General features: G+C 32.9%; 2 protein-coding genes across 2 annotated transcripts; both read left to right on the top strand.

The window, feature by feature from the left end:
* Positions 1 to 5,718: 5,718 nt before the first annotated feature.
* On the top strand, positions 5,719 to 8,546 carry LOC105168398 (F-box/kelch-repeat protein At1g67480). The gene is made up of 2 exons (XM_011088462.3): positions 5,719 to 6,572; positions 7,550 to 8,546. Exons 1-2 carry the CDS (start codon positions 6,010 to 6,012, stop codon positions 8,175 to 8,177), a joined length of 1,191 nt encoding a protein of 396 aa, XP_011086764.1. The 5' UTR covers positions 5,719 to 6,009; the 3' UTR covers positions 8,178 to 8,546.
* Positions 8,547 to 10,426: 1,880 nt separating this feature from the next.
* LOC105168397 (nuclear pore complex protein) lies at positions 10,427 to 14,600 on the top strand. Its single transcript, XM_011088461.3, has 9 exons — positions 10,427 to 10,879; positions 10,973 to 11,026; positions 11,757 to 11,816; positions 11,929 to 12,039; positions 13,003 to 13,068; positions 13,200 to 13,286; positions 13,687 to 13,788; positions 13,862 to 14,008; positions 14,278 to 14,600. The coding sequence occupies exons 1-9, from the start codon at positions 10,532 to 10,534 to the stop codon at positions 14,386 to 14,388; spliced, it is 1,086 nt and encodes a 361-aa protein (XP_011086763.1). The 5' UTR covers positions 10,427 to 10,531; the 3' UTR covers positions 14,389 to 14,600.
* Positions 14,601 to 15,234: the final 634 nt, after the last annotated feature.

Genomic DNA, 15,234 nt, shown 5'->3' with positions numbered 1-15,234 from the left:
CGACAGATATTGGTCACAAGATAATTGGGATCATGTGGTGATATGCTACAATTATTACATCGCAAAACTCGAGATATGCTTTTATTTATATATTCAACAAAACCTCATCCTTCCAATCTTTTTTTTTTATATACTTGAAGCCTTCAAGTTTCTTGGGTGGGATCAATCCTGTAACTCGAGGAAAAATTCTAACACAACTTAGATTTTATCGAATTTAAATTTTAATTATTTAGTAGGTATAATATAGTTATTATATGATTAGTATATAATTAAAAAAATTAATCACATGATATACTTAATTTATTTGTTTTATAATTAATTTGATTCGATCAAATTTAATTTGGATAATAATTTTCCACAACTCTATCCAGGTGTTTTTCTTTTTTTAATATATTTCAAGTTGGTTTAGACTTTATTCGATTCCAAAGTATTTGAATGAAATGGAAGCAATAAATAAATTGGTAAGTAATTAAAAAAACTCGTTTTCTAGACTTTTGCATAGAAATCACAATGGGGCGAGTTTGATCAGACCCTAGACTTGCCCGCTTTATACCCGCTCCGAACCTAACTTCGCACCTAACACATCTTACCCGCAAATTCCGATTAAATTTTTTGGTTTTCTTCAATGACTCATAGTATTCTAACAAAAATAAAATTATTATTTGTAAATATCTAAAAAATAATTATTATATTAAAAATATAAGTTATTTTGTAAATATATGTATTAAATAAAAGATAAAAATTTTAAACAAAACAAAATACTTGTAAATATTTTCTTAAACATGCCCATGAATGACAAGTTTTGGACAAAACCCAACCTAACCGAATCCATTAAATAAAAACCCAAATCCCGACATAGTGCACCCGAACTCGCCTCATTGTCATCCCTACTTGGACATCATACTTATCACCATTACCATTATACAGTTTGAATTTTCCAGAATCATATTTGGAGCCATGCAAAATTAAGAGGATATTTTCTTTTCTATTTTATTTGGAGCCACACACAGTACACACATTATGTGCTCATCATCAATTCATTGAGGCAAAGAACTTTTTGATGTGTTGTAGATTTGAAGTTGGAACAAAAATATTACTTGATAAGGTAAGAGATCCACCACTCAGAGTAGCTTGTTTTTGTGGACGCCGAGGATTGACCAAGAATCAACATCCCTCCCTCTTCAATTTTGACAACTTCAACATTTCAAATCACAACTCTCCTTCCATCTCTTGTCCAATCATACTTGACTTATTGGGGCGTGATCAAGACCTCAACCAATCTCAATTTAGCCTCAACAAGTTAAAATATTTCAATTTTTCTTCCATATATTTAGTATTTAGGAGTAAAATGATCATTACATAAACATATAATAGGAAAAAGACTTACATAATATACTAACTGCATACTACAATAATATCAATGGTGAAACTTGAATATTAATTGAGTCATTTATAAATAATTGAATATTAAAATAATATTAATGATAAAATTCGAGTAATAAATATTTTTTTTACTCCTTTAAAAATATCTAGAATATTCGTGGTTCTAAAGAATAGATGAAGCCAGAACTAGTAGCTTTGCAAGGCAAGAGAGAGATTTCAACTTATGTATATTTATAAAATAAATTGTTAATTAGAAAAACAAAATTTTGAAGATTCTTCAAAATTCTTAGGGGATGTTTGTATGGGTTTTTTAAAATAATTATATTATCAATTTATTGCTGAAAATAGTGGTGTCATTTTACAACCTCTACTTTTAAACTGTTTAATTTAAGTCAAAAGTTATAAGCAATTTTTTTATCAATTTTTGCAATTTATGAGTAACTTCACAAATATTAAGTTGTTTTTTTTCAAATACTTCACCTCAATTAAAAAAAAAAAAAAATCAGTTGTAACTTTTATTACTGAATAATTTATAATTGATTTTTATGACAAAAGTAGAAAATATATATTAGGGACAACGGAGGGTTGTGGTTAGTTGATGGTAAGAATTTGGACCACATGCATGAAATATGATGATAACAAGAAAGATTCTTCTTACCAATTTGATTCATCCAAGCCCAGGTCTAATTACTGTTCTATTTAATTAATTTGTCCCACCAATTTGGATGAGATGAATTATTTACTAGTCCAATCACTATAATTGGCCTAAGTAAACTGACTATAATTAACTTTGAATTTTTTTTGTTATATATATAATTCTTATTTCAATTTGTCATATCACCTAATTATCTCATAACATAAATTAAACATGACCTTAAAGAATATGGATATAATTCACTCATTATTATTCTTTTTAAAGAATTGGATTAATTATACTTTTTTTTTCTAAGGTTTGATGTAATTACATATAGACTCTTGTGGTTTGAGAAATTATATCTAGCATCCCTGTTGGTTGCTCCCGCCTAACAAATATCCCCCATAATTAAAATTTATTGAATTTGTTGATATTAATAAAAAATTGAGTAAAAAATTATATTACCCTTGATTGACTTAAAATCTATAATGCACGAACACTTCGAAAAATTATCCGATATAGTATCGGACACGTGTTGGACATGGACACACATCGGACACGACATTAGCGTGTTCGAAAATTAAAAAAAGAAAAGACAAAAAGGACACGATGTCGGGCAACCCCTGTTGGCGTGTCTGACACGTTTCGATTTTTTTTATATAATTCTTTAACAAATTTTGGCTTGTCTTTAAGAAAAAAATAAATTTTAGGCTTAATAAAAAAAATGAATTAATTCACCCCTCTTGAACTAAAAATATTATGAGAAAATTATTAAAAATTCGAGAGATGTTTATGATAATTTAACTAATTTAAATTATTAAAAAAATTTCATTGAGTTATTCTTAAAATAAATTTTGATTAATTATGTATATTCTTGAAGCCACGTTCGATTAAAAATATAGATGTAAGACAAGCTTATTTTATATTTTATCTTAATATCTTTCATATTGCATATATTAATTTTATAAAAAATTAAGAATATATAATAAAAATATATATTATATATAGCCATGCCAATGCCATGTTTTGTCTTAAATTTTTCACATTTTCCGTGTCATCGTGTTCATGTTGTATCGTGTCCATGTCCATGCATCATAGCTTCAAACTGATTTATTACAGGTCAAGCAATTTTTTCGGACTAAATTATCTTTATAACGGCGACGACATACCTTCTCGAATGTATTAACGCGTGAAGAAGTATGAGGCTAATTTGGTCATAAAAAAATTTATTTGACCTGGTACAAGTCAGTAATAAGTCAATTGGGGGTAAATATAAAATATTTTTAATTTTTTTTATTAATATCAACATACTCAATAAATTTTGACTATTTGAGAACTTATTTATTAAATAGAAGTAAACTTCAATAGTGTTACATATAATTTCTTAAATTATAAGAAATCTATATATAACTGCATTAAATTTGGAGAAAGGAGGGTGTAGTTTTCCCTAAAGAATTTGAACAACATTTAAAAGGAGAACCGAACAGAGTCTTGGTTGGTGCCGACAGTGAACCCCCGAGGCTCACCGTCTTACAGTGTTGGAAATTTGAGTCCTGATTGGATTTACCTCTCTAAAATATTTGTCACGAATCTAGAAAACAAAGTGAAAGGGAAGTCAGCCCACCCAAAACACACACCCACATACATATTATAATAACTAGCAATATATAATAGCTATAATACATCATTTTTTTTAAAAATATTTGGTATGTTTAAATTTGCACATAAACTCCCTTAGTCTGATAGATTATATCTAATATTTTATTTATTTATTTTTATTTAATAATTTTTTTTTAATTTACTAAAATTTATCAATTTTTATTGATACTAAGAGTAAAAATTTAAAATTTATTCTTAATGACTTATTGTAGGTTAAATAACAAATATTTTCTGATTAAATTGCATCTTCATATGCACCAATGCATACGATGAAGTACATCTTCACTCTTATAAAAAATAATTTGGTAAAAAAAAATTACTTGACCTGTAATAAATTAATAATAATTCAATCGACTAAATTCGATGAATTGAAATAAACATAAATTTGAAAGTAATTTTTAAATGTAAATATAGGACGAGTAGTGATAAAATTACGCCTATATATAATATATAAAACACCAAGACACGTACACCCTGATCCCCTCCTTTGGTTGCACACGATTCCAATATATACCCACTCCCACCAATTTTTTTCTCACATACAGCCCTTCATTTCATATACATACAAATATATACATATACTCAGTCAGCCAATTTTTTCTCCATTGCTTGTTCTTACCCTCATCGCAATATTTCCGCACGGATTCTTCTCAGCCCTTATCCAGTTTCTCCATTCCTCTATTTATTCATCTCTTTCAACGGTTATATTCTTCAGTTGTAGCTAGCTTTGTCTTCTTGAATTCCGTTTCCGCAGGTACACTTCCCTTTTCTTCCATGTTTGGATTCAGTTTATGTTTGTGTTTGTTGTGGCATGAGATCTGTTTGCAATTTGCCTGTGTTGCTTTGAGTTTCTGGATGAAGTCATTGATTCACCCTTTTATTATTATTTTTTTTCTGTGAGCTGAGTTTTGGCTGTGAAATGCTTCGGTATTCCGTGGTTTTGGTTTGGATTTGGAAACGCTGTTGTGTATTTACGTGTATTTAGTGATTCAATGAAGTCTAATTGCTTTAAAGCATGATTCTTCAAGTTTTCGATTTTGTGCTATGGAAGTGAATGATAGATCTGAGTTATATGTATGAGTTGTTGCCAGTATTTACTTTTAATTTTTCAGAGTTATGAATTAGATTTTGCTGAGCGACTGAAAGATATTAGATATTTGTTGCAATTTCTCCTGTTTGTATTTCACTTTCAAATTTGTTTGTTCCTTTTTAAGTCGGTTTTTAACTTTTAAGTGCTCAAAATGACGTATTTCCAGCTCCTCATCTTGGAGTGCTCATAAGATAGCCTTTCTTTCTTTATTTCTTTCTTCTTTTTTTTTTTTTTTTTTTTGTTGTGTGGGGTGTGCGGTGGCAGGGTAGGTCAGGTTGGTGGGTAGGTGAGCTCAATGGTTGCATCTTTAAAAGCTTGGCATAAACATTTTCCTGTTCAACTGGAGTCATTTTTCTTTGTTAATGCATCACATATCAGGTTACTCACCACTTGACTTTACTCTAATAAACTCTTTGTTAGAATGAGTTGAATTATTTGATATGCTGTAAAGATGATTTTCTCCGACCAGTCATATTCAAGTAGATCCCTGTTTCTAGTTCCAGTAATTTCTTCGTCAGATGTCCATTCTTAATAGATTCTGATCCCAAGATTAGCAGTTGAATTGCTTTCTCCTGCTTTTCTGGATCTGGAAGATATGGATTCATATCAGCTGCAGCATATTTTTACTAGAATATCAAACCCATGCTATGGTCACATATCCAGTTTTATGCATCCTGGAGCTGCTTTCATATATTTGCTTTTATTTATCCCCAGTTATATTACTTGTTGCAGACAATTGTAATGCGAAGAAATGGACGTCAAGGGAGGTTAAAACTTGTTAGGTTATGGCCTTGACAGGTAATCTTCCATTTCCTCAATCTGTCTGGTATTTGGATGATTTTTTTTTTCTTTTTGTTTCTTCAAGTATTAAGTTATATGAGTTTCTGAAAATTGTAGGTACTTGGGCAATGTGTGAGGGTAAAAATATCTCAGGAAAATCAGTATTCGGTATAAGCCAGGTCAAGGCAGAGAAGCTGAGCTATAGTAGGATCAGTGAAAGTGGCATGGAATTTGAATCTGATTGGACGAAGCATAGAATATTATCGTCCTTCACAGCTCAAGAGATCCGTTTTGCAACATCTTTTATGCCTTGGTCTTGTAGAATTCCCATTAGTGAAGGATTTCATGAATTTCTTTAATTAGCCGTCCAGAGTCTTTTCGTTGCATTGGTGCTTGTCTAGAGAGACAGTTTTTGTTAATGATGATTGTGGTATCAAACTCCTATAGTCTGTGAACTTAAAGAATGCCGGGTCCTTTTTCTGTTAAGAGAATCAAGGAATTGGATATGTGTTTCTCCGACTCGGTCCAGCATGACACTCCAGCTGCTAAAAGTGGTCCAATCTTATTCTCTAAAGTTGCTGATGCTGAAAATGGCTCGATCCTAGCTTCTAAGGTTGCCGATGATTGGAATAGTCCCATATTGCCTGGACTGCCTGATGATGTATCGAAACACTGCCTCGCTCTCGTTCCCCGCTCTAATTTTCCTGCCATGGGTGCTGTATCCAAGCGGTGGAGATCCTTTATCAAAAGCAAAGAGTTAATCACGATCCGAAGACTTGCTGGGGTGCTTGAAGAATGGCTTTACGTTCTAATTGTGGATGCTGAAGGAAAACAAAGCCACTGGGAGGTTCTCGATTGTTTTGGACATAAACACCACGAGCTCCTCCCAATGCCTGGACCTCTTAAAGCAGGTTTTGGCATTGTTGTTCTCAATGGGAAGCTTCTGGTAATTGCTGGATATTCTGTCGTTGATGGAACTGGTTCTGTCTCTTCTGATGTTTACCAATATGATTCTTGCCTCAACAGGTTTAGTTTCTATCATTTTGCCCTATTGCACATTAGCTCGCTACTTGTTTGAATTGAGTTGGATAATATCTGCTTTCTGTGGCCCGCTGATGATGCTAGAACAAGTTATGAATAAGTTTGTCCTACTGGCAATAGGTATGAATAAGTTTGTAAAACATCAAATCTAGATACTTGTACCCTGTTGAAGTGAGGAACCATGGCATATATGTTTGAAATGCATTCCATTTTGAAAGAGCTGAAAAAGACCATCCCATTAAAAAGTTTCTATACATCTGGCCTTTCTAAACACATTTCTTTAGACCAACACGATGTTTTTCCTTTTTCGGATGGTAAATATTTCTAAGACATGGAGGGCTAATCAAATCCATGTTTGAATTGAGATGCTGATGAAAGTTTCTTCCCATCGGAATGACATAGATTCATATCTGAAAGAGGTTTAATGAGTTCTACCAAATTTACTATTTCTCCCTCTGTGCTTGTGCCGCTAGGGTAAGAAAAGTTTGCTGGTTGTTTCGCCTCCTAATGGATATATTAACTGCTATTCGACAATTAAGCCTCTGTTTGAGCCAGTTAGATATGCCCTTTTTTATATAGGAAGTAACCTAACCCTTGAAGTGTTTATCGGAATACCACTTGATTGACATTGATGAAGTTCATTTCGGAACTAATGTTCGTCATGGAGTCAGCTAATCTTCTCTAAAGCTTGGTCATTTGTAAATTTGTTATGGTCATTACTATTTGAATTAACATGTAGAAGTTGTATATGGTCTAGAAAAAATCAGCATTGAATTAAGTACTGATAGTATTGTGTCATCTGATCACCTCTGTTGGCTTAATTTATGAAATATCATCATACATATACCTCTCATAAATGTCAGCCATTATTGAATAATGAGGAAAGCAAAAACTTGTACCAAACATGACAGTTGGAAAATACATGTTTATGGTTACTCTAACAAACATACCCTCTATTGCAGCTGGGGCAAATTAGCTAGCATGAACGTAGCACGTTACGACTTTGCCTGTGCTGAAGTAAACGGCAAGGTCTATGTCGTTGGAGGATGTGGGATCGATGGAGTATCTCTCTCGTGTGCTGAGATGTACGACCCTGATACCGACAAGTGGACTCTAATAGAGGATCTGAGGCGCCCAAGGTGGGGCTGTTTTGCCTGTGGCTTTGAAGGGAAGCTCTACGTCATGGGCGGAAGATCGAGTTTCACGATTGGAAACTCACGGTTTGTCGATGTGTATAGCCCCGAGGATCACGCTTGGTGCCAGATGAAAAACGGCTGTGTTATGGTTACGGCTCACGCTGTGCTCGGGAAGAAGCTCTGTTGCATGGAGTGGAAAAATGAGCGCAAATTAGCAATATACAACCCAGCTGAGAATTCCTGGAAGATGGTCCCGGTTCCAGTGACTGGAAGCTCAAGCATTGGGTTCCGGTTCGGCATATTGGACGGAAAACTTTTGCTGTTCCCGGTGCAGGAGGACCCTGGTTACCACACGCTGTCATACAACCCGGATGCAGCCCCGGGCTCCGAATGGCAGACTTCTGAAATAAAGCCGTCGGGATTGTGCCTCTGCAGTGTCACAATCAAGGCATGAATTCATTCAAACACTACTTTTACATTCATTTGATTTTCCTAGTTGGCTTATGTTTTATGCAACTAGGTCGTAGTTCCTTTGTGTCTGCTCCTACAGTTCATGGAACAACATCATTAGGCATTTTAATCCAATATCTGTAAGAACTGTATTCAACTGTCTTCTGCCTCTGGGTGTTAGGACTCTGTACTCGCTTCCAATTTCTTGGGAATTTGTCTTCAAATTCTTACATGGTAGGAGTATCACACAGTGTTTGGATCTTAGATTCAATTTCTTTTCACTTTTTTTAGTAAATTTTAACAGCACTCATATATGTTATATGGATTTTAAAATTTATTTTATGCATAACAGTGGATTATGATTTTATTCGTACATGATAGTTAAAGAATTTTATTTGCTATTAATTTTTCTTGAATTCGAAGTAGAGAAAATGCTCAAGTATTATAGTTAAACAAAGAAAAAGTTGCTATTTATATTGTATTTACTAAAATATAGAACCAAGACATTATAAATTATATGAATAAAAATTGTGATTAATAAAAAAATGTCAATTATATATATATATGTTAATATTCGACTAGTATAAATATATATATATATATATATATATATATATACTACTTTAATGTGAAAGTTCAGGTAATAATGCATCTTTTTTCATTTTGTAAAAAAGATGATCTATTAAATTGTTATGGAGTGAATCTGATGTGAACTATTTATGAATGTAATTTAAAAAGATTTAGATATAGAAGTTGTCAAGAAACAGCTACTTAGTTGATTCTAAAGATATCATGCCTTTTCTTTTTCTTTTTTCAATTTTATAGATATAAAAATCTTATTATGTTAAATATCCTATCCTAATTTATTATAAGATGTAAAAATAATCTTAAAAGTTTTAGCATCTTATTTTATTCAAAATATGTTAGGAACTTATTTTTAAAATAATCTAAAATTTTACAATCTCCTAAAATATTTTATTAAAATACAGAATTTTATAAATACTTTATTGAATCTGATTAAATTTTTTATCCTTAAAACTTACCAAACCTGGCCACGTATACCCATAGAAACAATCACAATCTTATAAATATTTCATATTTAGTTCTCCCCATATTCTGATAATTACTAGATTTAAATGAAAGTTTCATCATATTTTTACAACTTATAAAATATTAAGATCTTATTTCTTAAAAAAAATATTGAATGTTTAAATAAAATGAGACTAGCTGTTATCATGGTATGCCGTTCCTTGTGTGCATATAATAAATAATTTTTTATACTTTAAAATATATTATAAATAAGAGTAAAATACACAAATTGATACATCACATTAAAAAAAAAAACAACAAATAAATTTTAAAAAAAGCTAATTTATCAATTAATGAAAAACTTAGTAAGTTGAATAAATTAATTATCTCATCAGTTGAAGGATATTTTTATGCTCTTAAAAAGAATGGTACAACGGCATCAAAACATTCACTATGTCTATAATATATTTTCCCTTTATAATAGTATAGATAAATTATGGAGCTTATAAGATCATTTAGTAATGATAAATTTATAATTTAATTCGAATGATTGCTAAGATCTTATAAATAAGTTAGTAACTATTTTTTTTGAGAGCTTATAGACTCCGAACATCTTATTTTTTTAAATTTATAAGCTATTTTTTTTAAAAAAATTACTAAATACCCTGTAATATTTTATAAACTCTCAAACATCTTATAAAATATATTAAAAAATTTATAAACTCACCTAAACACCCTTTTAATAATCACGTGGCTTATTTACATATATATAGTAAGTGTAATTAGTCCTATATATAAATAAATAGAAGTTAGGAATCTTAATTTTAAATCTGAATTATGTTAAAAAATAAATAAATCCGAGTTTTAACAACGAGCACATATCATAGATCTGATCCAACCAAATAACTTTATACTTAGTTTTCAGTCAACATAAAAAAATAGAATTCAAGAATCCTTTTTTTTAAAATGTGGGATTTATTTAAGAAGTTTAAAAAAAAGTTACATGTATTCTATAATTACAATTTAAATCGATAGCGGTTCATATGAAAAAGTTTAAATAAATGCTCGTTGACATATATTATATCTACATTCTTTAAGGGATGTATTTATAATTTTATAAAAATAAAAATTTTATCTCAAAGCCAAAGAAGAAGAAAAAAAAAAGGGTAAATCTTTGAACCTAATAAGCGTCTAAACATAAAAGAGAAAGATTAGGAAAAATTTAAAGGCAAATTTTAGGAAAGCGGGGCGGAAATTGGCGGCAACAGCATTAGTACAGAGTCCATCAAAAATCCCAATCGCGAATCTAGGGTTCGGCCACCGGCCAAAATGTTCGGAGCTCAGCCCTCGTCAGCTGCATTCGCCACCCCTTCCTCCACCCCCGCCTTCGGCACGCCTTCAACTCCAGCATTCGGCAGCTCACTATTTTCGACACCGTTTTCGCAACTATCCCAACCCCAACAGCAGCAGCAAACCCCGTCGCTGTTTCAGACACCTCAACCTCAACAACAGCAAAGTCCGTTCGGTTTTACGACGCCGTTCAATGCCGCATCGCAAGCGCAACCGACTCCGTTTAACAATGCGCTGCCGGCGACGAATTTTGTGAACTCGCAGTTGACTACTCAGATGGCGCCAGTTGCTCCACTCCCGTTTTCTCTGGCGGATCGTGATATTCAAGTGAAGATTTTTTTCCGTTGGGATTTTTGTTGTATTGTTTTAAGCATTTGAACTCCAAGTTTAGTTTATTTTGCTCTCTTTGTGTTGTTGTAGGCGATTGTGGATGCGTACAAGGAGGAGCCTGGGAACCCTAAGTATGCATTCAAGGTTTGATTTTTCAACATTGTATTCTTCTGCAATACTGGAATATATCTGAATTTACTTGTTTGAAGTTAAAAAGTTTCTAGCATTGATTGATTTTGTGTTTAGTTTAGCTCTCATGTATATTAAGTTGGGGTTTTTGAATGCATTTGGTTGATCTAAGCAATGTTCTCTTTATGCTTGATTTGAATTCTTTATCAAGCTTGAAAATGTGTGCCTGGCTTGGTTTAGTTAGACAAAAACAGATTTGAATAAACTTTTAATTATTGGGCAGTGACTCAAGCTTGGGGTTGTTTGATAATTTTTCATATATTAATCATTCTAGCTAATTGGTTTTAGCTCAGAAACTCCCAAAGTAGTGCTTGAAGATGTTAGCAAATAAAGCTCATTGAGCTGAATCTCAAGTACTGGGATTTGTTTTCTGATTCTTGTCATGAATGAAGCTCCGTCTCCAAAATTCACTTTTGGAAGACTGCATCTGATTGTATTGTGTGAAATTGCAATGGATGAGCTGATGAGAAATTAATTAAATTAGTAGCATTCGTTTAGTTTTATGGAAAAACTTATGGCCCGGAAGTAGGAAATATTACAAGTGCTTTTGCAAGTGTGCTGCTGATTTCTGTACATATTACGAATCCATTAACCAATCTGTATCTGGCTATTAAGATAACTTCAGTTCATGAGAGTCATATTGTTTTGATTTGATGTTCATTTAGAGCATTTGTTGGTTTTGCAGCATCTACTGTTTAGTGTCACTGAACCTCAGTACAGGATAAAGCCTGCTGGTGTATCTGATGTGAGTTTACTGTGGTCATTTTGATTGGCATCATCAGTATCTCAACTATTTCAATTATAAATTACTTGTGGAGACTACTTTGTAAGTCTTGTAAAATAGTTTAGACTGCCAGATTATGTGGGCAGAGGCAATAGCAAAGCTAGAAGGCATGGAGAGTTCCAAACGAGAGCGTTTGTGGCCTCATCTTGTGCAGGGATTTAAAGATCTTTCCCAGCGTCTCAAGGTACATAAGTGTTGCTAGTTCGTTCTTTGTCTTATTCTGAAAGGAAGTATAGCAGGTTGGGCACTATCACTTTTTATTTTTTGGAGGAGATTCGTGTTTCATTCAACTGTATATGCAAAAATCTTGTAATATTTCTCTAACTTTTGTGTGTGTTTAGAAGGAACTTGCACTTATATCTGGGCATTATGTGTTCATTGGATATACTATACATGCAGTCTTGGTAGATATTTCCATTGGTGATCAGATTCTTCATCGTTGCATGAGATTGTCACTCATCTCAATTATATGATGGAATTTTTAGACTCAATTGATAATAATATTTGTCAAAAAATTAAGTGTAGATGAAAGAACAGTAGTATAAGTATGGATTTTGTAATGAATAGATATGTGTATACTATAACGAATTCAAGTGGAGAAAGGTTTGTGACAGTTTGTATTTTTATGGTTAAGAAAAAATGTTTTGAGCTTTGATAAATCCTCAGCGTACGAGATTAAGATTTTATTATGCATTTATACTAGGAACCTTTTTGTTATAGGGAAGCTTAATGAATCGCGTACTGGCCTAATAAGCAAAAAGGATTAAGATACTAGAATACAATCACCACTTAAGGTGAGTTTTTCGTATATAACCTGCCCATCTTTATGCTTCATCTTATATCTATTTTCTTGTGAATCAATGATTCTGTTGACTAGAGCCTGCTTTCTGATGAAAACTATTTTCGTTGTAGATGACTGCTGTTTCTAGTTAAAGTTGTAGAGTTTGTTATATGGAATAACGTATGTTGAATTGCATGACTGCTAGCTTGCTTCTGGGCATGTCTTTGCATGGATTCCGCGACCTGACAAGTCATTGAATGCAAATTCTGCCCATTTCATTCCCTCACACACTATTTTCATTCTCTTTTGAACAATCATGATGTGCTTATAATTTGTGATAAGTTTCCCATGATCTCAATTATACAGCTCCAAGATGAAGTCATACTCTCAGATTCTGAGAGACTGAAGATGACACAGAGCAATGTAAAGATGGTCAGATATCACTCTCTCTCTCTCTCTCTCTCTCCCTATATATATATATATCTGTGTGTGTGTGTGCTCGCAGGCGCGTGTACATATGTATCTGATTCAACTGATACCTTTTTGGCGCTTTATTAGTGCAGCTCCAAAGACATTTTCAAGCTGACACCCTTCCCTGGATCCAAAGGATGCAACAGAAAGAGCAAGGGCTTCAAAGACGTCTTTTAAGGGTGGGTGTCTCATGTAGCTGTCTTTATTTGATTATAGTTTAAATTTACAGTTTATATATATAAGGGCCTGTGACAATTACAATGACGAGTAGGAGTTCACTGACATTCTGTTTGATTTAAAAAGTTTGAAGCCTTGAACTTCAATTAGAAACACTATTAAAATCTAAGTGGATTCCTCATGAACTCTAATTTTGAGACTCAATTCTGAAGATTGACATAAGGCAGCGTAGAGTAGGTTAAGGGAAGCAACACCTGCTACTGATTTGCTGGTATTATACAGTCATTGCTGATTGCATCAATTTTTTCTCTAGGATGAACAGCTATCTTGGAGTAGCTTGCTCTAACAATTTACTTTCATGTCATTCTCCTGATATTCATTATTGCATGTGATAACATACAGATAATGAGAATAATAGAGGCATTGGAGGGTAAAGGCAGTCGTCTTCCTCTTATGAAAGGAGAGGTAGAATTAGCAGAGAAGTTGGCTGCAATAACCAGACAGGTTGATGTTTAACCATTTTGTCTCTTCTGAAATGTGTCGAAGGATATGACTGACAGATATTCCCAATTTGCAGTTAAAAGGATCTGGAGCGGAACTTTCTAGACGGGTACAGAATCTTCTCACATTGTCACGCCTTCAAGCAGATGGGCTAAATGGTGGCTCGGTTTATCTGCCAGGATCAACCAAAATTCATGAACAAAGTCTGGCTGACATGCAGGAGGTGTGGTAAAACTGATTTTATATATTTGTGATTCGTCTGATTTCCATCAGGCAGTAGTGATAATGATGATAATAACAGCAAAAACATGCTGACAAACAGCTATGATAAAGGAGATGCTGGGAAGGCTTTTCTGCCCTGTTTTCTCCTTTTAAGCGTCGTTTTGTTGTTGCTGTCATCAATTATACAACTTCTATTTACTCTGGATTGTTTCCAAATGACTGAATAGTAACGATCATTATTGATTCTCTTTTGTCTTGTTTGCTCAATAGGTCTTGCAACGGCAAACAGAGGCTATTGCTAGACTCGGAAATGTGCTGAAGCGAGACATGCGAGATATGGAAATCATAATGGCTGAAGATACAGAAATGAGTGAAGGCTAGAAAGAGGCACTTGCAAATTACAATCTCACAAACAGTCATCTCCCCCTCATCCTTTTCCTTGTATTTTCCCCTCTATCTCTTTGTCGTCTCTTCTTTCCATTATAACTAAATAGGTCGAAAGTATTTGTTGCATGTTGACCAGAAAATTATACATGTGTGTGAACTACATTAAGACAAATTCCATATGGAAATATCTCATCATCTCTTCCGAACCTCTCTCTCTTTTGGTTGATTACTTACAGGACATTGGTATTTGTTTTAAGGAGAATGGATGAATCCAAAGACTGTTTTGTTCATTGGGGGCACCATTTTAGTTAGTGGTTGGTTATTTCAACTAGTTGCGCCCAACTAATTTATTGATTTGTTTGTCATGTTTTTATTCGTACAGAATTTAGGTATGATTCCTTTCCGTCGGGCGTGACAGTGTCGTTTTTGGGTAAAGACGATCCCTTTTTTGCACATTGTATTGTTTATCTAATAAAAAATATCATCGTAATTTTAGTTTAGAACTCGGTGTTTCTCAATCGTATTTGGGTTGGTGCTCAATATCAATGACACAAAATATATAAACCCTCATATTTGTAGTAAATATCATTTATATTATCAAGAAATAGTAGTACCAATAAGGCATAAAGCCTAGCGAAAATTATGCCTGCATGTCTCAAGTTTGATTTAATAGATTTTCAAAATATCCGGTTCGGTGAATAAAAAAATAAATCAATAGCACAAATAATCGGAAAAAGTATTTAAAGAAGTAAAATTATTAAATACATAAGTATTTATGATATACAACATACAATAATGTAACGCAATATAGTATATATTAAATATAACATAATATAAACT

Source organism: Sesamum indicum, linkage group LG8, assembly GCF_026168435.1.
Source record: "Sesamum indicum cultivar Baizhima isolate 11 linkage group LG8, ASM2616843v1, whole genome shotgun sequence".
NCBI lineage: Eukaryota > Viridiplantae > Streptophyta > Magnoliopsida > Lamiales > Pedaliaceae > Sesamum > Sesamum indicum.
Note: the sequence above shows the minus strand (reverse complement) of the source record. Positions and strands in the feature narration are given on the sequence as shown.

Bases quoted from the DNA above. Each gene is read 5' to 3' on its own strand.
- LOC105168398 (XM_011088462.3), top strand. From the start codon at position 6,010: ATGCCGGGTCCTTTTTCTGTTAAGAGAATCAAGGAATTGGATATGTGT. The intron at 6,573-7,549 runs GTTTAGTTTCTA...CCTCTATTGCAG, and splicing joins TATGATTCTTGCCTCAACAG to CTGGGGCAAATTAGCTAGCA.
- LOC105168397 (XM_011088461.3), top strand. From the start codon at position 10,532: ATGTTCGGAGCTCAGCCCTCGTCAGCTGCATTCGCCACCCCTTCCTCC. The intron at 11,027-11,756 runs GTTTGATTTTTC...TTGGTTTTGCAG, and splicing joins ACCCTAAGTATGCATTCAAG to CATCTACTGTTTAGTGTCAC. The intron at 13,069-13,199 runs GTCAGATATCAC...TTATTAGTGCAG, and splicing joins CACAGAGCAATGTAAAGATG to CTCCAAAGACATTTTCAAGC.